At 34.8% G+C, this 23,923-nt stretch overlaps 3 protein-coding genes across 3 annotated transcripts; 2 read left to right on the plus strand and 1 right to left on the minus strand.

Annotated features, from left to right (window-relative positions):
* The first annotated feature begins 2,684 nt into the window (after window positions 1-2,684).
* LOC113690958 (putative B3 domain-containing protein At5g35780) lies at window positions 2,685-3,332 on the plus strand. The gene has a single exon (XM_027209110.1). It carries the CDS (start codon window positions 2,685-2,687, stop codon window positions 3,330-3,332), a length of 648 nt encoding a protein of 215 aa, XP_027064911.1.
* A 6,468-nt stretch (window positions 3,333-9,800) lies between these two features.
* Window positions 9,801-11,451, minus strand: LOC113690963 (katanin p80 WD40 repeat-containing subunit B1 homolog KTN80.4-like). The gene is made up of 4 exons (XM_027209124.2): window positions 11,401-11,451; window positions 10,343-10,459; window positions 10,186-10,254; window positions 9,801-10,101 (listed from the first exon to the last, which is right to left on the minus strand). The coding sequence occupies exons 1-4, from the start codon at window positions 11,406-11,408 to the stop codon at window positions 10,041-10,043; spliced, it is 255 nt and encodes an 84-aa protein (XP_027064925.2). The 5' UTR covers window positions 11,409-11,451; the 3' UTR covers window positions 9,801-10,040.
* Window positions 11,452-20,335: 8,884 nt separating this feature from the next.
* Window positions 20,336-22,564, plus strand: LOC113700623 (B3 domain-containing protein At2g31420-like). The gene is made up of 2 exons (XM_027221092.2): window positions 20,336-20,629; window positions 20,804-22,564. Exon 2 carries the CDS (start codon window positions 21,413-21,415, stop codon window positions 22,355-22,357), a length of 945 nt encoding a protein of 314 aa, XP_027076893.1. The 5' UTR covers window positions 20,336-20,629; window positions 20,804-21,412; the 3' UTR covers window positions 22,358-22,564.
* Window positions 22,565-23,923: the final 1,359 nt, after the last annotated feature.

Raw genomic sequence — 23,923 nt, forward strand, 5'->3', positions numbered from 1 at the left:
AATAAAAATTAAAACTATACATAAAAATTGAGAGCTAAGATTTTTTGCTTGAGGCAATGCGGATAGCTATACCTGGCAATTGGGCGGGTTGGACGGGTTTTGGGTGGGTTAATATTGGGTTTTCATTTAAATGGGTTATACCCAATCCGTCCAACTTAAACTTGGGTTAATTTTGGATTGGGTTATATTGGGTCATCACAAAACCATGACCCAAATATGACCCAATATATTAATTTAATAGATTTTGATACATAAACTCTCTCAAATACATTTTCGCATACAACAAAAAAATTTTACACACATAAACACATTTTTATATAGATAGACATATTTTCACACACTGAAACACTCACGATACATACACACACTCACTTCTTAAATTCATTTGAAATACATTAGTGTGTTTGGATAGTAAATTATTTGAGATAATTTTGTGAAAAAAATACTGTAACATTTTTTTGATGTGATGTATGTGACATAGAAAGGTGATTGAAAAATGTGTAGATGATACAAGCAAATCAATGTGTGTAAATAAGGTGTAAATAATATGCATTTCAAACACACTATTTTTACGCATACAAACACACTAAAATACATCCTAATATACTTTTACAAATACACGCACATATTAAATGTTTAAACTCTAAAAAGGTTAGCGAAATTGTTAGAAATCTCATCTCAGGAGAGGTTTCTGGAATTACGCCATATAAAAACGATGGCAAATTGGACCAAAAGCAGCAGCATAGCCTGCTTCCATACATTGACCGCTTCCAAACTTTAAAAATTTGTTTTTTTTCCCTTTTTTTTTAAGAATATACGGGACCAATTCCCCCGCAGTGACAGTAGTACTTCGTAAAAACAAGAAATGAGTAAACATTAATTAATTATTAGGCTACGAAATACTAGATTTAGCAACTAACAAACAAATAATAAGAAACTAGATTTAAATTCTACAGGTCGACAACTTCCTAATGACCTTCATTGAGCAAAAAAATTAATTTGTTTATTTTTTTTTTGACTTAAGTTGCGTAATGGGTGCCCAACACAAATACCCAAACTGCCCAAAATATATGTGGGCTTTTATTACCCAACCCAAATTTGACCCAACACCCAATTTACCCAACCCAATCTCTCAAATTAGTGGGTGGATTGGGTGGGTTATTGGGTTTTGGGCATAATTGCCAGCTCTAGGGATAGCTAATGAAAATGAGTTTTGGGTCAATGAATTGGGTGCTCTAACTGGTTTGAATTTTGTAGTTTAACGAAAAAAATAGCTTTTATAGGTTAATTGATTAGCACGTAAGTTATTAGTCCTTAATCTTGCTGTTTAAAATTAGGTGCTACTTTATTTTTTGCTTTTTAAATTTAATTTAACAGACATATAACTGTACGTGACTCAATTTTTTCAATAATTAAACAAACTCTTCAGATATCTTAAATTTGCTTTGAATTAGATACAACAGGGACTAGATTTGTTTTTACCAAAATATCAAGGACTAAAATTGCACAAGTACTAAATATTGGTTGCCAAAACTACATTTTTCCCCAAATCCTAGTACTTGTAATAAACAATAAACTCCTATTATTTAGCGGCCACTCACGTCCAACACTAAAACAAATTTTATATTTTTACTATTATAATCTAAAGAGATTCAGGGCTTTCAATTTTAAATTTGCTTATGGAATTTATTAAAAAAAAAAAAAAGAGCATAATCCTCAATGATCGGAAACCATTTTTATCAATAAAAAAAATCCCAGCAACCAAAAAAGGAAACTTTCCTAAACATTACTTCCGCAAACTAACACAACGGTAATATGACCTTCCCGAATCCGAATAGAATTCAGGATTAAGAGGTTTCCGGGTTTCAGTTTTAAATTTGCTCTTGGAGAAAATGGAATGAAAAATGGTTACATTTTCTAAATATAGTTCTCAAAATATTAATACGGGCAACAAATTACCTTTAGGCATTGAACATCAAGTACTATTACTAAAATCCCAGAATCCCAGAACCAGAAAGCAAAAAAGGAAACTTCCAAAACTATTACTCCCACAAACTAACATAACGGTAATATGCCCCACCTGAGTCCTAATAGGATTCAGATACCAACTTAAACTATCCAACACAAATAGCTGTATAAATTCTGAATCCTCACATTGCCGCAGAATTTCTTCGTAGGAGTCCTTAAACCTAGTTTTCTTTTCAACATCAGCAGCAGTTGTTCTTGAGAAGAAGACGAGAGACAGAGATTTCTGATCACTGGGCTTCATCATTCCAGTCCGTTTTAGGTTTTCTTCAATTATTTCTTTTCATTGTTAGTTTTAAGTAATCATTAATAGGAAGAAATCGTAGTTCTAGCATCTAAGTTGGTGGAAGGGAAGATCAAGAATGGGGGTTCTGAATTTCCGCCGACGCCCTCGATAGAGCAAGTATCCTCAAAGATCAAAGTTCGATTCCGCTCAAGATGAGGAGATACTTTGTCCCGTGATTGAAAAAACAGTACCTTTCAAGAAATCCATTGTGAATAAGGGTAAAAAGGAAGTTCTTTTGGCAAGAACTACTGGAATCAGTTCCCAGAATCACAATAATCTACGCAGAACCAGGAAAGGTTCCGCTGATGATCTTTCGGGATTTCGCACATTGACTGAAAAAACAGGGAAAAATTGGGAGAATAGAGGTAAAAGAATGGTTCAATTGGCAAGAGATACCAAAATCAGTTTGCCCATTCTTGATGATCATCAGCTTCTCGATCAAGAACCATTCTTGAACGAAAAATCAGCGGCCACACAGGAATCTACTGGGCAAAGCAAGACGAAGATTACTTTTAAGAAGAAACTAGTTGTAATGATCGATATTCCTGATCGAGTGACGAAGCAGAAAACAGGCGATATTTGTTCTCTTCCGTCAGAACAGAACCAGCGGGAACAACTTCCACTGGAGTTGAAGAAGTACGTAAAGGAACTTGGGGCAACAGGGGAACTTGTTTTGGTGATTGAAAAGAAATTGTCTTCTTCAGACGTGAACACTGGGCTTCAAAGATTGTCGATTCCGGTAAAACAGGTTCTGAATCACGGGTTCTTGACAGAAGAAGAGAGGAGCAGATTCAACATTGATAACAAACAGCAAGAAATTAACGCCCTCTTAATTGAGCCATCACTTGCTCAATCAGGAATCAAGTTCAAAAAGTGGTATATGGGGAACTCTGAAGTGTACGTGTTGGTGAGTGGCTGGAATGAGGTTGTGAAGAGGAATGGATTGAAACCAGAAACACCAGTGCAGCTATGGTCATTCAAGAAGGATTCACAATTGTACTTTGTTTTGGTGCGGTTGTAGTGGGGCTGCTCTGCATAGCGATGCTTAATTTGTAAATTACATTCTTGAATTTTGACGTAATTAACTGCAGTTTAATCATGTTAATGTAGGATGAAAATTATTTTCTTTGGCTGTCTCGAAAGTGATGGATATATATAGATAGATAGCTAAATCTAGATCGATCATTCATATATGTTTGTACTTATAGAAGATTAGTAATATTTCATGTGTTCTTTGTCCGTGTATATATTTTCCATAATATAGTTTTCTAAGGTACTAAATTTCTAAGATGTAATTTCTTTTAATGGTTTCTAAGTACTACAGTGATGTCTTCGTGTATTCCTTTTGCTTATGTGGATGTTTCGTTTGATGTCATTTGAGTTAAAATTTTTCAATTTTTTATTAATTAATTGTTCTCCTTCATCTGATTTCATGATTATATTTTCAGTTTTAGTCGATTTTTTTCATTTTTTTTGGGTGTTCAATTTTCTTTTTCCGAATTTTTTGGGTGTTAATGTTTGATAGTGCTATTTCAGTTAGGTGTTAATGATTAATAGTGCTATTCGCAGCTAATTCATAGCTAAGCAGCTACTGCTTACTAAATCATCAAGAGGCTTCAGAGCCAGTATTCTATACAAGAACTAGGAAGATTTAACTCTGCACGTTTGATGTCATCTTATGATATTTTCTTGAGAATAAAATGAAAAACTAGAAAGGAAAGAGGAAAATCCAAAATTAAAAGAATTGAAAGACTAAAAAAAATTGTATTTTAGGAAAGTGATTTGAATATTTTTTTAATCATTTAAGGAGAAGATAGATCTCTGCAATTTCTCTTTTTTAATTTCAATCATTAAGGTGAAGATTTTTGTGGGAAAGAGGAAGAATTAAATAAAGAAGAAAGAGAAAAAGAAATAAAAGAAAGAAAAATAAGGTAAATAAAAAGTCAAAATAATGCAAGGGTAATTTTGTCCTAAAGGGGGTTAAGTGAGCAAAATTAAAGGTTAGAGGGTAAACTGAGAAATGAGGTATTCTTTAAGGGGATAAAATGTGATTAACCCTATTATGAAATGCAAAGACATAAAGAAACAAGCATTTTCACTTAATTACTTGGGCCAAACTTGGACTTTAGGTGCTTCCAATTTTTCCTTCTATTTTTTTCCCTATCTCTCGGTCCGGTACAAAAGCCCAGCTTCTCTTAGCATAATACGTTAATTGCATGTTACTTCCAAGACAAAACATGCAACAACAGCATTTTTGCACTATACAATTGTCCTTTTTTAATCTTTCCAGCTTTTCTACAAAGTAGAGACCTATGAATGAGAAAGGACAAGAGAAAAAAGACATACCAAGGTGTTGGAACAGATGATGCAGAATCCAACTCAGCAACCCCGTCTTTCCACTTCTTCAGCAGCCAAACAGAGTATACGATCATTGCAACTAGTGTTGTTCCTCTCAGATTTAGCCGTCCCTTTCTTCATTTTTTTTTCAATTTCCCTTTCGCCCTTTTTCCCCTCCTTCACAGCCAGATTGAAGACCCCCTCGCCCGGTACAAATGATGAAGAAATTGAAGACCCCTTCAGCTCCAGATGTGATATTCAGCAGTCACCTTCATTCTTTCTTTCGCTTTCCCTTTCCCTCTGCTGTCTCCCTCCCTCTCTGCCGTCACCCTCTGTTTTTCTCCTCCCCTTCCTTCATAGCCGGACGATGAAGAAATTGAAGAACCCCTTCAGCTCGCTTCTCCAAATAACTCCAGATACTGCTGTGACTCTCGTTCTTTCTTTTCCCTTTTCCTTTCTCTCTGTATTCTCCTTCCCACTCAGTAAAAGACACACAGAAATTGATGGTATGTTTCTCCCTTTCCCCTAAATCTTGTCTTTGTGGCTAAAAAAGAAAACAAGAATGCATGGGTGGCCGACTCTCTCTGTTCTTGTTGCTGTTTATGATTTGACCGGTTCATATCTGAGTCAAATCCAAGAATTTGGCCGGTATCCTTCTACACGGTTCTAACTCGGTCAATATCGACTGATTTGGAGCGATTCAAATTGGATATGGTATAATCAGCGTTTCGGGCATCAGTATCGGAACGGTAGGGACTGTTCGGGTTATGACTCGGCCGGGTTGGCGAACCATGGTATATAGTCAGATAAACGTTCTCTAAAAGCAAGGCTTTATGCTTACCCCAGACTACTTTAAACCAGGGCACTTTAGAATAAGTTTGAACAAGCTCACTTATGGCACAATCGACTGTGTAACCTCCATTTAAACAAGGCAACCAGTAATGAGTCTTCAAGACCAGAATTTGGCAGTACATGAGGCCCCTTAGGATGCCATACCACAAGAAAGTGGTTTTGTCATTACAAACAATCAAACTGGGTACATTCCTTTGCAACAGGCCTCAATTTAAGAAGCCTGTGCCAATTCCAAGAAAACGAAGGCTTAGCTATAACATTTAAACACAGGATAATCTATTTACACATATTATTGTATCTGTTACCAGAAGTTCTATCACTGATCAGTTGTGTCATTTGAGATCTTGTTATTTCACTTTGCTAATGTAGAAACTTTGATAACTCACAGAGTATGGCACTCCTGGTGCCTCTCTCTCATTTTATCCGTCAGAAACTGAACAAACCATTTGTCTTTGTGTGTTTGGAATAACGAAACTGAACAGGACTGAACGAAGTAATGTCATCGGGAGCTACTTAAAGCTATTGACATAATCTGGAAGTTATATCAGGGTCAACAGACAAATCTCAAACTACATGGTAAATAATCCTGTCACACTAACTCGAGCATCTGAATTAAGTTTCAATAAACCATGAGGTGGTTTTTCTCAGACTACAGCACAACATGATAACTTCTTTGGATTTGACAAAACATATCGCACCAAATAACAATCCGAATCACCTCTAAAGTGGGAGCTGCTTAATCAGCCAGAAATTCCAAACTATTCTAATAATCGATCAACCTGCCATACTATGTTGTCCATGCCCCAACTTACATTTCAAAAACGGCTGTGATTCCTCACTAATCATAGAAACCAACAGACCACTACTGATATGAAAACATGAATATGATCCTTTGATGCTCTGTGATTTGAGAAAATCAAGGGACAAACAATGCTTTCAAGCTCGTGCACCTACATAACAAAAATCCAAATCTGCTCAAGAACCTTCTTCATACTTCATTTGCAACTGGCCCCTCTAAAAATAAATGCAAAGTTGTTTCCTCCGTAGCACGACAACAATCACAAATGGAAGGAATGCTTAGGCCTCGTGAACGTAAAGTAAGATCCAGTGGAAGAAAATTATGCACCAAACGCCATGTAAAAAATGATAACTTCAGTGGTAGAATCGGGTTCCAAAACAGAGAATCCACAAGGGATATCCTCCTTTGCCGCAACAGTTCCATGCTAATTTCACTGAAAAAAAGACCAAGTTGGAAGGAAACCATATCATTCTATCAACCTGATCAGGTTGAAAAAAAAAACCTCTTGGATAGCCTGTACCACATGAACTGGCACCCACTGTAAAAGGCATTGCTCATTCCAGGCCTCTCCTGAAACGAACTCAGCCACCAAAAAATGTGGTGACTCAGATCTATCCAAAATGGAACACAGTGGCTCATCAAATAACCATCTATCTTTCCAAAAATTCACCAATCCCTCCCAACAACCATCTAATATTCTACTCCACCAAGTGTTGCATCTCCTCCAAATGGCTCCATAACACTGTAGGACAAGGGAAGGAGGTTGAGACCGGATGAAGACCTTTTTATGTATTTTTCTTGCATAAAGTCAGCCCAAATAGACTCCTTAAACCGAAGCTTTCACCAAAACTTGCACGCAAATGCTCAAGACATATCCTCAAATGACTGAAAGCCTTGACCACCCTTCTTATCCCAAGATGACCACATTAATCTTGATATGAGGAAAATATGGTTGTAGGAGAGTGTTAAATATTTTTTGACTGTATGAGTTGCTTACTTATGGAGTTAGATTTAGGTGAGAGATTGAATTGAATACGATTAAATTTGAGTAGAATTGTCTCTCCTTTACTAGACGTTATGAGCATTTTGGTGTAATTTGAATGGTTACATAATGATTGATTATCAAACCATGGGGTTTGAATTTGAAAAAAAATATGTGCTTTAGATTGACACTTGAATCATTGGTTTTGTAGTTTAATGATATTGCTTGAGAACAAGCAAGGATTCAAGTGTGGAGGAGTTGATAAGTGCTAATTTTGTGATTAGTTTGAAAGTGTTTCATATTGTTCTTGAGTCAATTTGTGGAGTTAAAAGATATAAGTTGCTCCTTTTGGCTTTTAATTTGCATCTTGAGATCATAGTTGAAGTAGTTGTGATTATGTTCGGTGCCAAACCAGAAAATATAAATATTTCTGCTCCAAAAATCTAAATTCAAGTATAATGGTAAATAGGGTAGAATCATCAGGAATTGTGTTATTTATTTTTCTTATAAAAATGACAATAAATGAAATGGGGGTTTTAAGTAAATTTATCTAAGGTTGCATTTGATAAAACTGAAGTCTGAAAGCTGAAATCTGAAATTTAAAGCCTAAATCCATTGAATTATTAAATTGTTAAGTATTAAATCAAATACGCTTGAATGTATATCAAATTCAATGATAAATAAATAACTTATCACTTATTTTTGGGAACAAGTTTTGCCTAGAAAGTTCAATACCACTTAATTAATTCAAATGTTCAATTTTTAGTTATCAAACACATTTGAACATATTAAGATGTAAATCTATTAAATTTAAGTGCTGAATGAGATTATCAAACAGGGGCTAAGTAACTTAAGCGATGAAAAATAATAATGCAAAATTGAATAAAAATAAACCAATATCAAACAATTCTCTAGTCTAAGGTTCAATCGCCACTTTGGTTCATTTAGTGATCATTGATGCTAAGAAATAAATCATTATTTATAAACAAATTGATTATGGTTGTCAACAAGCTCTGACTACCTGTCTCTCCTTACTTTGTCGATAACCACAATAAATTCTGTGATTATTTCCCTTACCAATTAAGTAACCCTAAACAAGCTTTTAGGATTTAACCTGTTGACAGTATTAAATATTAGAAAGACTACCAGCCCTATCCAACAAATACATAAGCTCGATTCATTTAAACTAGATTATATATTCTCGTGATTATAATTCAAAAGTTTCCATTTCAATCAAATTACACTACAAAAAAAAAGATTTCTAGTGACAACAATATTTGTCAGGAAAATATACGTATTTTGTCAGGAAAAGTTTTCGTGACACCAATGTCGTCAGAGAAGATTAGTCACCTATACGCCGTCGGCAAAAGGTTTTCCTGACAACTATTGGAATTGTCGTCAAGAAAAGTGTTATTTTATGTGACGCATCATTAGGAAAGGTAATCGTGATGATTTGATCGTCAGGGAAAGACCTCATATTCTTGACGATCCTTTGTCGGGAAAGACCCTGAACTTTGTCACTAAATTTTTGATTGTCAAGAAAAGTCCTACATTGAAACTTGTGAGGAAACTTTAATGACAATGCAATATCATTTTTCCTGACGACATCTGCATCACTATAATATATTAATTTCTAATTTGACCATTCAGCCTTTTTAAGCCCAGCAATTTTAGTGACAACAATGACCGTATCTTTTTTTTGAATAATAATTTTTTATTTTATTTTTAAAAAAATTTTAGCAGAGCTTCCCCTCACAAATGGACGAAATCTCCCTGCCAACAAGCCCAATTTCAAGAAAAAATAAAACTCCTGACTAAACCATCGCATATCATCTATTTAGACACTCCATCCAATCAAAATATAAAAGTATGCAAGCAAAATATCAACCAAAACTTCACAAATTATCATTAGTAGGCAACCATAATATGTCAAACCACAAAAGTTAACTATGTCAAACATTTACATATCATCACATTCCATGATTTGAAACCAATATAAACATTGCTATTTCTCCCTAGATAACTGCCATATACCTAACATATGCTAAAACCAAAAGATGGACTTTAATTCCATGGTCAACAAAATACTAGAGATCGATGATATCAAAATAGAAGAGTTCTTCAGTATGAGCCAAAAGCAATCCACAAGTTCACCCCAAACCTGTACAATAAAACCAAGAAAAATCTGAAATCAGAGAAATAATAGAATGGTATGCAAAAGATGTATTTTTGTTATGATGCATGGATGATCACTACAAATTGCTTAGGGACCACCTAATAATGAGTACAAGCAATGCATTAACTTGTACCAGAATAATTACTATGCTGCAAGTAACCAATACTATACCAGGAAATACAAATCATAACATAAATTGTTCCACATCTATTTGCTACTACCTAACTACCTAACTCCCCAGCTCGCATCTATTTGCTACTACCTAACTACATTACAGCAATACATGATTTACCCAATAAGCCTACAACTAAAGATTAGCATTTCATGATATTGGGTTAGCCAAGAATTAGACCTAAGCATCCTCCACCAGGTCAAGTTGATGGGGCGCAATATCTGTTCAAGCAGATGAAAGCAAAAGGCCATTTCTCACTCAGCTTTCAACCTTGAGTTAAATGAATGAATTAGCAGCCTCCACTTGGCACGACTGCGATCAAGTCCCACAGTCTTCTTGGAGAAACATGTTAGGTGTCAATCCAATATTTGCAACTAAACTACTCAATCAATACACACTTTCCTCATGAAACTAAACTTCTTGAAGTGCTAGATTTAACTCGTGTGCCGACTTGGCAATTGAACCACCTCTTCTGGAAAACCCCAAAACAAATAAGCAACAAAGAAATCATCATGTGCGTACATTGAGAACAGCAATTTAGGGAGAGAACAATCACCTGCAAAGTACAGGCAAGCAACGCTTAACCTTTTCAAGCTCAACAAAGCATGTATTGCAGCGTTCCAACCTTTTGCACCAACCCAACAAGAGTCTCAGAATTAGGAGACTTCAGATAATACGGATAATAAGAGATGTTTTGAGATATTGAATCACACCTTTGCTCTGCCTCAATATCCACTCCTACGGATGAAGGTGCTGATATAGAAGAATATATTACTGACCCAAATACTCTGACCAGCTTCAGAAGCATCTCCAATGAGATATTTTGATGCCTGCAGAATAATATGTATCACATGCCAAGAGAACAGAATAAGTAATCAGCTGGAAACAATTCACATTTACAGGCATGTCAAACCAATAAAGGCATCCATTCAAACAGTTCATGGAAAACCTTTATACAGCAAATTACCTTTTGTTGTAAGAAAAATCTGTGCAATTAGATCTGAGCAAGATAGATAAATATCACCATGTGAAAAGTTTAACTCAAAAGAGTTTTCTATTTATCCGTCGCCACGTAAAAATTCAATTAACTGTTTCTATATTACATTGTCACAACGTAAGAAGTTCATTAATAAAACCTGCCTTCTCAAAGTCCAGGGCAAGCCAGTTAAATAGATCTTGTACCTCAGTTTCTTTCATAGCTACCCATCTAACAAAAAGGAAATTTAACACAGAAGTTTCTATTGCCATTTCTCAGCTAGCAAAAGTTTAGATTAAAGCTCACAGCGTGCAAAAGTTGGCAAATGGAAAGTGGGCTGGTAAGAAAAAGATATTAATGGAACAGAAATGATAACTTTTAACTAACATGCACCTATACAAAGAGATGTCAAGGCCAAATCATCATTATTTTTTTTCAATTTACTTTATTATGAAATCACGAGACTGACTTCACTGTACTGTTAGCAAACAGCTTAGATCTATTCCAGATATGTATCATAGATCCAACAAAATTCCAATTGGGCTGGTAAGAGAAAGATACTAATGGAACAAAAATGATAATTTTTAACTAAAAACACACCTATATGAAGAAATATCCAGGTAGAATCATCTTTTTCTCAATTTAAATAACTAAGAAACAGTGTGACTGGCTTCACTGTTATTTTAGCAACCAGCTTAGATGTATGTCAAATGTCTTGTAAATCCAACAAAATTCCAATTTGTAATAGGCTTAGACTATAAAAGAAGCCAGAGACTGCTGCTTAAACATCTTTACCTGTCCATCTCACTTTCAAGAGCATTTACAGGGCAAATGAGAAGAACTATGACACATCAACATAATGCCAAGAATTATGACAGCAGAAATTTGTCCTGTAAACCCTGCCATTCCACCTTTAATCTGGAAATGGAAGAACAACTGAATCTGAAGTCACACATCCAGTATAGATAATCACAGTAGCAACTAGCATTGCTGTCATAATTCTCACATCTCAACTCTGTTAGTAAGCTGAATTCAAGCAATGAGATTTAGGCCGTGGTAAGTCACTAACATGCTCCATTTTTTATTGCAACACTGGGATTTCTCCACCACCAAATTATCCTGGGCCATCTTCACTTTTTTGTTATATGGGTGATGCATAGGAAAAAGTGTCAGTAGTGTTCGAAGACTATCCTTGCAGTAAGTAGCAAGGATGCAACCACTGAGAACACATTGCTGGTTTCCCCATAGCCAGTCTTAAAATTTCTTTCAGTGTTCCATGCTGACCTGAAATTTATCTATTATCTTCACCCAAAACAAAATACAACTACCTCATATAAAAGCCACTCAAATGTAGTTCAAACTATGTAGACATACGTATAAAAAAGACTGGACAATAGTACACCCATTTTGACTAACCAAGTCGAAATTTCCTCTTTTTTTGGCCATGAAATCCAAACAACATTACCACACTTCTAATCCAATAACCAATATTTGCACCAGGACATATAACCCAAGGAAATATTTAGAAACTTAATTGTAATTTAAGTACATATTCTTAATCTACAACTGCATTGTATAAAAAATAATGCCATTTCATGAAATATCGATCTTTCATCAAAAGGGTAAGCTAAAAATTGTAACTTTTCTGTTAAATAGCGAAGCAACAAAACTGAAAAATTGAGCTGATTGCAAATTCCATAGTCAGACCTGAAAAATTGAATTGACTCACCAGTCAGAGCCGACTGCCAATTCCACTATTGTACTTTCAGTACCTTGAGCAGAGCTGAAAAATTGATGACTTGGAAATAGGAGGAGCAACCAAAACAGGATACCAACCGGGTCAATTTTCAAAGGATCTCTGTCGAGCAAGTGAGCATCAGCAAGAATGATATCAACAAGTTTTCTACTGATTATATCCCCGGGCACAAGAATTTAAACATCTTCCTGGGTTTTGACGAACAGAGAAAGAGAGAGATGAATAAAATACCCACTATAAAAATAAAAAATGAACCAATTAAGGACAAAATTGAAGGGTGATTTGGAGAAAAGGAACTGATTCAAGACAAAATTGAAGACAAAATTGAAGGATTATTTGATTTTTACATCACCTTAGACCATCGTGTTGTCTCTCTTGTTGAAAGAGATGAAGACAAGTTCGAGTTCGTTGTTGTTGGAGATATGAAGACAAGTTACAGATTTGGAGAAAGTGTTTCTTTGTCGTTGTTGTTCCAAAAGTAAGAGATACGGAAAAGTGTTTCTTTGTTTCCCGGTTTCCATGTCATAAGTCTGATTTCCTTCTAAATTTTTTTGGGTCCAAAATGGGGAAAAAACTGGTGGGAAAAAAATGGAGGGAGAATGAAAACTTTTCCTGACGAATTGATGTGGGGAAAGTAACTCTAGACAATGAAAAAAATAGAAAAACATGTTTGGCTTCTGAAGGACATTTGCCTGACGGGTTGTCATAAAAAGTATTGTTTTTGTAACGAATAGGTTGGTTGTCATGAAAAATTTGTCACGAAAGAAATAATTTTTTGTAGTGTTATATCACTCGCCATAAATACTAAAACTACCAAACAATTATGGATTTGATATTTTGAGATGGCAATAGATTATTTCACAATTAAATAGTGATAAGGTATTTAACCGTAGAAAATAATCATATAAATAATGAACAGAGAATATAAAAATTTATAGATAAATGTAACCATAAGAACAAATTAAATCTCACAGTATTCATTGAACCAAAACTTTGATTATACTTTGACTAGAACAAGGATTTAGCTAAGCCTCATGGTTGAATCGCAGTCGAAGATATAATTGGGGTTTGCTATTGCAGAGAAAAGAAAGAAAAAAATTAGCGCTGGCTAATTTTTATTCCAATGAATGAAAAGCTTAAAGTCAAAGTCGTCAATTGTCTCTTAACATGCATTCTTAATCTTTGTCTACAAAAGAAAGAAATTTGCCCACTAATGCTTGCCTACTTCTTCTCAAAAGGATAAGAATCCTTTTAGCACTAAAATACTACCATCATCACTAAAAAAAAATAAAAGATATTATTTCTAAAAATTAATCAATATCCAACTTCAAAAAAGGAAATAAATCTCTTGATTATTAGGAAATAATTGAGCAAGGCCCACTTCAAATTCCGTGATGTTCGGACTTCACAATAGGTTAAGACGTGCCCGTGTCTTGTAAAGTATAGTCCTCTGGAAATTTGGCTTTTAATGGCCTTTTTACTCCCTTTTCATAGCAATTTCCTGGAAGTAACACCAAAAATCAAACATGCGTAAAATCTAGTAATTAACACCATATCTTGGCAAAATAAAAAGGAAAAATATTCACAAATTATGTACACAATTAACCATCTAACAAATTACAATATTTTACTCGCATAATCTCTATGTTTTCGTAGGCCAAAATGATCAAACTCAATTGAGAGTAAATTGGTAGACTAAAAGTGATGTATTAGAAACTTAAAAAGTCACAACGATGATCCAAAGAGGTGGTGCAACTCAAGAAATTTGAAAAGATGAAGATTGGAAAGTCATAAAGAAAAAGGAGAGAAATCTCTGAGGAATTCTCAAGGTTTCTAGCAGTTGCTGCAAGGGATTTTGGGCAGAGAGTTTGAATTCAAAGAGCAAAATAGAGGAAGACAAACCCTCGAAGAATCCCTCTAGGGTTTCTCACAAACTCCCCATGGTTTATACACAAACCTCTGAGGGTTTGTTGGTGGCTGCAAGTTGTCAACTTGCTTGATTTTTTGTTTCCTTTCGCATCCTTGATATGACATAAAGCAATAATTTGTGTCAGTCTTTTGGGGTTTTAGGAGCTTCTTTTCTTGACTATTTGACACGAACAAACACGTTTTTGAGGAGAGAGTTTAGTTCTTGAGCAAGAACAACTTTCTCTCTAACTTAGCGTAGTTTTAGTTTTAACTTTAGTTTTCATTTCTTTGAAAAAACTTGAAGACCTCTTGGTGTAACAAAATATTTTTTATGGTAATGAAGATGCTGAAGCATAGAGATCTTGCTTTTTTAGTTGAATGAGCATTTTTTCTTCTTTATTCTCTTTAGTGTTGTATTAATGCTTAGTTACATTAAAGATATGAACATTATTGTTGAATCTACTATGTCTAGCTAAATCTCCTTGTTCTAAGGATAGATGAAACTATTTGTGCTTTAATTATGGTTGAATATAGTTGATTATTGATATACCATATACTTGCTAGTTCACTTATTCTTGCTTTTACATTTGTGAATGCTTGATCACCATTTTGCAAGGCAGGAGAGTTTTAATCTATGAAAGTAGTTGGTAATGATGGAAATGGAATAGGTGGAACCTAAGGAGTAGACACACGAAAGTAGTAATGCACTTAGTTGGATGATTTTGACACTTCCCATGCTTGATTAAATTTTCACTTGTGATTTCACCATGAAAGTAGAGAAACTATAGTATTGGCTAAATTCAGTTCACGAGAGCGAGTTCTGATGATTTAAATGAAATGCATCCTTAGCAAGACAAATGCATTAGTGATAATTGACTATTCCATCCATAATTAGGTACATCTAGTTGATTCTATACTTTAGGACATTTGTGTTTAGTTGACTTTTTTCAAGATGTTAATTTTTCTTGCATTGTTTTATGGTTGTTGCTATTTACTTAGTTAAAATTCTTGATTAGTCTGGATAGTTGAGTGAGCTAAAAGCCTTAGTAGTTGGAAATAATTCTCGTAGAATTGCTCCTAACTCCCTAGTACTGTGAGCCACAATGAATAAGAGAATTGGGATAAAATTTAAAGCATAAGTTAGAATCTCATCCTTGCAGTCAGTGTTTTCAGAACCGGACCGGATCGGTCGGTTCGACCGGTTGGACCGCGAACCGGCCATGTCACCAGTCCGGTCTAATGCTAAAGCCGGAAGGAGAACCGCTGAAACCCGGACGAACCGTGTGAACCGTGAACCGGCGGTTTTTTAAATTTTTCAACAAAATACCAAGAATGGTGTAGCCATGATTCGAACCTGAGTCTCCCAATTTGCATATGACAATCTTACCACTATACTGTAGTTAAGTTTGTTGAGAATTGTACTTGACTAAAAAATATATTGAAACATCAAGTTCTTCTCTTATTTTTTTTTTCAATTTTTTCTTCTTAACCATTTTTAACCCAAATATCCACAACAAGATTTTCTCAAGTCTTCACCATTATTATCAAGTTATTATCTTTAGCAAATTGTAAACAAGTTGAAAATTTCAACTTTTCTTGTTTTCCAACATCTTGGTAAGTTTAATTTTTTTCTTTTCAAGGCTTTTTTTTCTATATTATTATCTTTAGTTGATTTTTTTGCATTTTCTTCTTTTTCCCCTCAATTTTCATATGTTTCCCTCATTTTTTGTTTTATTTTTATTTGATTAATTAAGGATGAAATTTTTACAAAACTAGTGCACATCCATGTAGGAATTGGGTAGGAATTACAAATAATAACATTAGGCTGGTAAAAAATATGGTAGTTGGCACATAATCGAAGCTATTGATAATTGAATTTAAAATAATTAATGGTATAGGATCATTGAATTTAATATAACATGTTAATTAGTAATGTTTAGTAGCAATTAATTTTTTATGTGTTTAACTGTATATTTGTTTTTAAAAAATTTTTAGTTTTTTTTTTAGTTTGAGCAATTAGATTATATTTTTATAATCAAATTTTAACTTTTTCAGCTTAAGTTGATTAAATTGTGAAGGTGCTGTGGTTGCTTATCATGCCACTCATAAAAGTTTGCTATTCAAATGGTTTGTCTTAACTTGAACTCTTTTATGAATTTTTTTAAGGGTTGTAAAAGAATTTCAATATTTAATTCATTTATTTTTTGTGTTTTTATTTGTGATAATTGGTGAACATTTGGATTGTATCTATTTATGTTTATAATGAATTTATGAAAACTTGTGGTGAATTATGATATTTTAATTATATTTATCATTCCATGCTTTATGTATAACTTTTACGAAATTTATTATTATCATAACTTAAATTAAGTTATATTGGTAAAGTTCAAGTGTAGAATGAAACCTGCTTAGTACTAAAAAAAAAAAAACAGTGAACCTATGAACCGGCCGGTTGGACCGGTCGGACCGATCGGACCGCGAACCGGCAAACTCTCCGGTTCACTGACCGGTCCGAGTTTAAAAACATTGAACTTGCAGTATGAAATTTTGAGTTATGTTTAAAACTTGGATGCAGTTAAGGTTCAAATTCCCCATGCAATCACTAACTATAATTTTTTAGCAAGTATGCTATTTAGGGATTGGTGATTTATTGGGTAATTTCTTTCATTCGTTGTTTCTTTGTTCATCAAGTCTGATTGGTTATAAATAGTGTGTTATATAAAGTGCTTTTTAAAGAGAGTAATGAGAGTCTCCAACGAACTTATCAGGGGATTATCAAGTGTTTATTGTTGTGTGACTATTTTCATTAGTTTGAGATATTAATAAAGTTGCTATTTTGAATTGAGTTCTTTGTTCTCTTCTCTCTCTCTCTCTCTCTCTCTCTCTCTCTCAACACACACAGATATATATATTGTGTAATTGTTTTATGCCTTCAATTATATATTTCTGCGCTTTATTATTAGTAGAACTCATAAAATTTTGGAATTTTCCAAATTAACTGCGTGTTGTTAGACCTTATATTCCAAGCACATGAAGTCATGCCTTCAACTAATTAGCTAAACAAAAAACAAAAGATAAATAAATAAATTTATCAAATGAGGTCATAATAGCAACCGAACGCCAGCCCAAGTCAAATTACATAAATTAGGTTTTAATAGCATGAAAATGAAAACGTGGCTGGCAGTGTTGCTATCCTTCATAAGGAATAAATAAATAAATAAAGCAAGTCATTTTAACAGTCCAAAAAATGCCCCAAACAATCTATCTTTACTCAATATGGTTGAAAATAACGTTAGTACCTGTAATCTAAAAATCTTTAACAACTAAATGCAAAAGTTGCCCCCAATACAAAGTTAATTATCATTTTTGCATTATTCTTATGGAGATGTCTACACTGTTTACTACAAAGTCTTGAAAATTATCCCCAGAACAAAAGGGAGAAGAACAACTCTAACGATGTTGTAATAAACTCCATCTAAATAATGTTTAATAAACCCAAAAATAATAAATAACTCCAAATGTGGTGTTTGGCATATCTTAAGAATATTCTTTGGATTTAAGTTTTGATTCGGTGACACTCGAAATATTTCGACTTTTTATTTGCTTTTTTTTTTTTTTGCTTTAAAATGTAACATTGGAGAGACCAATTCAGTGGTAAAAGGAGGGAAAGTTTCCTTCTCTAATTTTTTGTCCTTCTTACAATTGGTACACTTAGGGCATTTCATGCATGCTCTTTACTTTCATCAGTTTTGGTTAACATTAGACTCAAATGGAACAAATATAAGAACATAGGGTTCAAAGTGTTCAATATGAGTTTAGAGTGCAAAGTGAGATCATATACAATTTAAAGGGTGCAAATTAAAATCAAATAGAAATTAAAGAGTGTAAAATGGAACTAGACTTTTTATTATTGTGTACACACTCCTATTAGTTTTGCTTACAATTTTAACTATTGGCCTCAAATGGGAAAAATATGAGAGTTTAGTGTCCAAATTGTTAAAAATTTAAAATTGAAAATTGAAACGCAAAGTGAAAGCTAGCTACAAGTTAGCAATCCAAAGTGAAATTAATCCAGTTTTTCTGTGTCCACTAAGGATACTTTGAGTACATGGAATTCGATCGATAGGCCACATTATAGCAGTTTGCGCAATTTGAGGTACAATATCGAAACTTTTTTAGTTTGAAGAGCTAAAATAAATGCAACCCATCAATTTGCGAGTTGGATACTTCACTTCGCACAATAAATAAAAACTAAATTGAATCCTTTCTTCAATTTTGCACATAAAATACACAAAAATGCTGTTCTCGTGATTCCTAAAGAGAAATATATGTTGCCCCCCAATGTTTGGCAACTATACAATTTCAGTCTCTAAAATTTTGAAAAAAAAAAAAAAAGGTCCCCAATATTTGGCACATAATGCAAATTTTGTCCCAAAACTTTCCCAAACATTACTTCCGCAAACTAACACAACGGTAATATGACCTTCCCGAATCCGAATAGAATTCAGAAACCAACGTCAAATATACAACAAATTAAAGTGGTTACATTTTCTAAATATAGTTCTCAAAATATTAATACAGGCAACAAATTACCTTTAGGCATTGAACATCAAGTACTATTACTTAAACAATTTCAAAATAAATACAGAAAAAGATTGGCACGCATACGCATATATCAAGTCAAGTGGAGCAGTCAGCAGAGAACAGAACACTTGGCACGCATACGCATATATCAAGTCAAGTGGTGAGGATTCGTTTCGTTTTTCGTTTTTATCCTCTCTCCATTTCTTCTTCCATAAATTGTTGGTCAATGAAACAAACCCCCCGCCAGCCACTGGTCCCCCAATCGCATCCGTTTGGCGTCCAGACGACACGACACTTAAAAAAAGAGTCCAAAACAAAGGGAGCCATGCCAGTTTCTGAGTCGTCCGGACGACTGAAAAGTCGCAAATGCAGCAGCGAATATAGCAATTAGACAGACAGACTAATGCAATAAAAATATGTCAGATTCAACGACTGTGAGAGAATTGATTTGCACAAAACTAACACTAGTCAATTACGTGCCCCGCCCCAGTTGTGGGTTCTTGGTCTCCGAGTGCTCAAAGATCTTTTTAGCTGCAATTTAGGACCGCCAAATATAATTTAGACGACAATGAGACGAGAAACTCTGGCTGGTTACAAGCTAATTTTGGAGAATCAAACAAATTAAATTTAGTTCACTCGTTTGGCAATCTATTTCAGTTTAGTCATCGTCAGCAAGCAAGTATATTATGGTACATATGAATTCGCAATTCTCCAACAACTTGGTTTCGAAAATCTGGCATGGCTACTGCTGCTTAAACCTCAGTTCTGCAATTTGTTCTAAGCAAGATTGTTAATGAATCAATTCAGCTGTATTTGTTTCGAAAATTAATAATAATAATAAATGTTGTTGGCTTCTTTTTCCCTGTAGCATTGAGCCTTCCTTTCACGACTTGTATTATTAAAAGTCAAACTCGTAGATGGTTGGTTAAATCTAGATCTTAAATCAAAGTTAGGCAAACATAGATCTCAACAGTGTGTGGAGAGTTTTGGGGGGGAAAATAAATGCTTTAAAAAAAAAATGCTTTAAACCCCCTATTAACCCGTACATAGTAGTGCAATTACTGCAAAGCAGAAAGTCGGGACTGCGGTCCTAACCCTTAGCTCTCAGAGTTTGAAAGAAAGAAAGAAAGAAAGAAAGCGAGGTTCAACAACAGGCAGCGGCCGTCCCGTTCCAGACACAATAATATATAGAATAGGATACTAAACGCAGGAAAAATAGAGAAAAGGACTCTTGCTAGTTTGGTCAACGCGTTCTTCCAAAGATGCGATATTTGGAGATCTCTGGATTGAAATCTGATGGCGATTTGGTGCCGCAGGACAGAGACTTGAAAAATGACATTCCCCTAAAGAGAGTAGGAGCCACTGGTATTATTAATAGGGATGACACAGAGGGCTACTACGAAGAAACAGCAGCGTTTCTCATGACCAACTCAGAACCTTTCGAGGTTGAACAATCTGCAGTTCCTGATCAGGAACAATAGGATACTAAACGCAGGAAAAATAGAGAAAAGGACTCTTGCTAGTTTGGTCAACGCGTTCTTCCAAAGATGCGATATTTGGAGATCTCTGGATTGAAATCTGATGGCGATTTGGTGCCGCAGGACAGAGACTTGAAAAATGACATTCCCCTAAAGAGAGTAGGAGCCACTGGTATTATTAATAGGGATGACACAGAGGGCTACTACGAAGAAACAGCAGCGTTTCTCATGACCAACTCAGAACCTTTCGAGGTTGAACAATCTGCAGTTCCTGATCAGGAACCCTCCAAAAGAACAGGTAAATGATGATCTCCTGTCTAAGTTCTTGAGTTCTTTTTTGACTCGGTCATGTAGCCTGATGTTTGAAGCTGTTTCTTCCTCGTCTAGAATGAGAGTTCTGAATCTCACTGCTCCCACTTCCCACCCCCCTGTCTACTGACTTTGTTGTTTCGCAACGCATTTGCAATTGCAGGGACAGTATGGACTGCAACAGCACATGTAATAACAGGTGTGATAGGGGCAGGTGTCTTGTCACTTGCATGGAGCACTGCCCAGCTGAATCTCACTTTCATTCTCTTCCAATTATTCAGAAATAGAAAACATTAATCCTCAAGGGTCAGTCTAAAACCATTTTTATTAATAAATCCGAAAACCCAGAAACCATTTTGACTTTTCACCGACAAAAACTAAAATCCCAGAATCCCAGAACCAGAAAGCAAAAAAGGAAACTTCCAAAACTATTACTCCCACAAACTAACATAACGGTAATATGCCCCACCTGAGTCCTAATAGGATTCAGATACCAACTTAAACTATCCAACGCAAATAGCTGTATAAATTCTGAATCCTCACATTGCCGCAGAATTTCTTCGTAGGAGTCCTTAAACCTAGTTTTCTTTTCAACATCAGCAGCAGTTGTTCTTGAGAAGAAGACGAGAGACAGAGATTTCTGATCACTGGGCTTCATCATTCCAGTTCCGTTTTAGGTTTTCTTCAATTATTTCTTTTCATTGTTAGTTTTAAGTAATCATTAATAGGAAGAAATCGTAGTTCTAGCATCTAAGTTGGTGGAAGGGAAGATATGGCGGTTCTGAATTTCCGCCGACGCCCTCGAAAGAGCAAGTATCCTCAAAGATCAAAGTTCGATTCCGCTCAAGATGAGGAGATACTTTGTCCCGTGATTGAAAAAACAGTACCTTTCAAGAAATCCATTGTGAATAAGGGTAAAAAGGAAGTTCTTTTGGCAAGAACTACTGGAATCAGTTCCCAGAATCACAATAATCTACGCAGAACCAGGAAAGGTTCCGCTGATGATCTTTCGGGATTTCGCACATTGACTGAAAAAACAGGGAAAAATTGGGAGAATAGAGGTAAAAGAACGGTTCAATTGGCAAGAGATACCAAAATCAGTTTGCCCATTCTTGATGATCATCAGCTTCTCGATCAAGAACCATTCTTGAACGAAAAATTAGCGGCCACACAGGAATCTACTGGGCAAAGCAAGACGAAGATTACTTTTAAGAAGAAACTAGTTGTAATGATCGATATTCCTGATCGAGTGACGAAGCAGAAAACAGGCGATATTTGTTCTCTTCCGTCAGAACAGAACCAGCGGGAACAACTTCCACTGGAGTTGAAGAAGTACGTAAAGGAACTTGGGGCAACAGGGGAACCTGTTTTGGTGATTGAAAAGAAATTGTCTTCTTCAGACGTGAACACTGGGCTTCAAAGATTGTCGATTCCGGTAAAACAGGTTCTGAATCACGGGTTCTTGACAGAAGAAGAGAGGAGGAGATTCAACATTGATAACAAACAGCAAGAAATTAACGCCCTCTTAATTGAGCCATCACTTGCTCAATCAGGAATCAAGTTCAAAAAGTGGTATATGGGGAACTCTGAAGTGTACGTGTTGGTGAGTGGCTGGAATGAGGTTGTGAAGAGGAATGGATTGAAACCAGAAACACCAGTGCAGCTATGGTCATTCAAGAAGGATTCACAATTGTACTTTGTTTTGGTGCGGTTGTAGTGGGGCTGCTCTGCATAGCGATGCTTAATTTGTAAATTACATTCTTGAATTTTGACGTAATTAACTGCAGTTTAATCATGTTAATGTAGGATGAAAATTATTTTCTTTGGCTGTCTCGAAAGTGATGGATATATATAGATAGATAGCTAAATCTAGATCGATCATTCATATATGTTTGTACTTATAGAAGATTAGTAATATTTCATGTGTTCGTTGTCCGTGTATATATTTTCCATAATATAGTTTTCTATGGTACTAAATTTCTAAGATGTAATTTCTTTTAATGGTTTCTATGTACTGTAGTGATGTCTTTGTGTATTCCTTTTGCTTATGTGGATGTTTCGTTTGATGTCATTTGAGTTAAAATTTTTCAATTTTTTATTAATTAATTGTTCTCCTTCATCTGATTTCATGATTTTATTTTCAGTTTTAGTCTATTTTTTTTTCATTTTTTTTTGGGTGTTCAATTTTTTTTCCGAATTTTTTGGGTGTTAATGTTTGATAGTGCTATTTCAGTTAGGTGTTAATGATTAATCGTGCTATTCATAGCTAATTCATAAAGCAGCTAATTCATAGCTAAGCAGCTACTGCTTACAAAATCATCAAGAGGCTTCAGAGCCAGTATTCTATACAAGAACTAGGAAGATTTAACTCTGCACGAAGGTTGAGAGCCTCCTGATGCTATACAAGGTTTTTAAAGATACTAAAGCTCCAGTAATGCCACAATCTGTACACTCTGGCTGCAAAAGTTACCCTTTGAACAGCAATAACAAGCGAATTATGAGAACATTTCTGAATCATCCATTGCGTTTGCGATTCCCACACACCAAGCTACACTTCTGCACCAACTCCCAAACATAAGGTAAGAGAGTTTCAGGAGCATAGCAACACATTTTTTCTTACACAAGGGACCGACCTCTATTTCCCAGAATAGTAACCTGTATATAGCATGGTTCGCCATCGCGGGTCGCGGTCGCGTCGCAGTCTCGGTTGTTCCACATTCATCGCGGCATATCGGTTGAATATCGGGTGATATTGACATTATAGTATATAAAAATTTTCAAAAAATCTGAAAAAATTATTAAAAATAGAAAATACCATTAAAAACACAATTATCAAATTAAATTTACTAAATACCTACATTATCATATATAGTTACTGATTATTAAATAAAATAATTCTGTCATTACCATAAGGGCGTATAGCATTAGCAATAAATGATTTTAGAATCAAATGCTCTATTTTATATGAGATAAAAAATTATATATAAGAATAAAATCATCATATCTTACATAATACAATACAAATCTCTGTACACAAAGGAAATAGCGGTATTTAGTTCAATACAATAAAAGAAACAAATGCTTATCAAATAATATTATGAAATGCAAAGACATAAAGAAACAAGCATTTTCACTTAATTACTTGGGCCAAACTTGGACTTTAGGTGCTTCCAATTTTTCCTTCTATTTTTTTCCCTATCTCTGGGTCTGGTACAAAAGCCCAGCTTCTCTTAGCATAATACGTTAATTGCATGTTACTTCCAAGACAAAACATGCAACAACA

This window comes from Coffea arabica, chromosome 1e (assembly GCF_036785885.1).
Source record: "Coffea arabica cultivar ET-39 chromosome 1e, Coffea Arabica ET-39 HiFi, whole genome shotgun sequence".
In the NCBI taxonomy this organism is placed as follows: Eukaryota; Viridiplantae; Streptophyta; class Magnoliopsida; order Gentianales; family Rubiaceae; genus Coffea; species Coffea arabica.

Bases quoted from the DNA above. Each gene is read 5' to 3' on its own strand.
- LOC113690958 (XM_027209110.1), top strand. From the start codon at position 2,685: ATGGTTCAATTGGCAAGAGATACCAAAATCAGTTTGCCCATTCTTGAT.
- LOC113690963 (XM_027209124.2), bottom strand. The intron at 10,255-10,342 runs GTGTGATTCAAT...TTGGTGCAAAAG, and splicing joins GATATTGAGGCAGAGCAAAG to GTTGGAACGCTGCAATACAT. The intron at 10,102-10,185 runs GTGATTGTTCTC...GGGGTTTTCCAG, and splicing joins TGCTTGCCTGTACTTTGCAG to AAGAGGTGGTTCAATTGCCA.
- LOC113700623 (XM_027221092.2), top strand. From the start codon at position 21,413: ATGGCGGTTCTGAATTTCCGCCGACGCCCTCGAAAGAGCAAGTATCCT.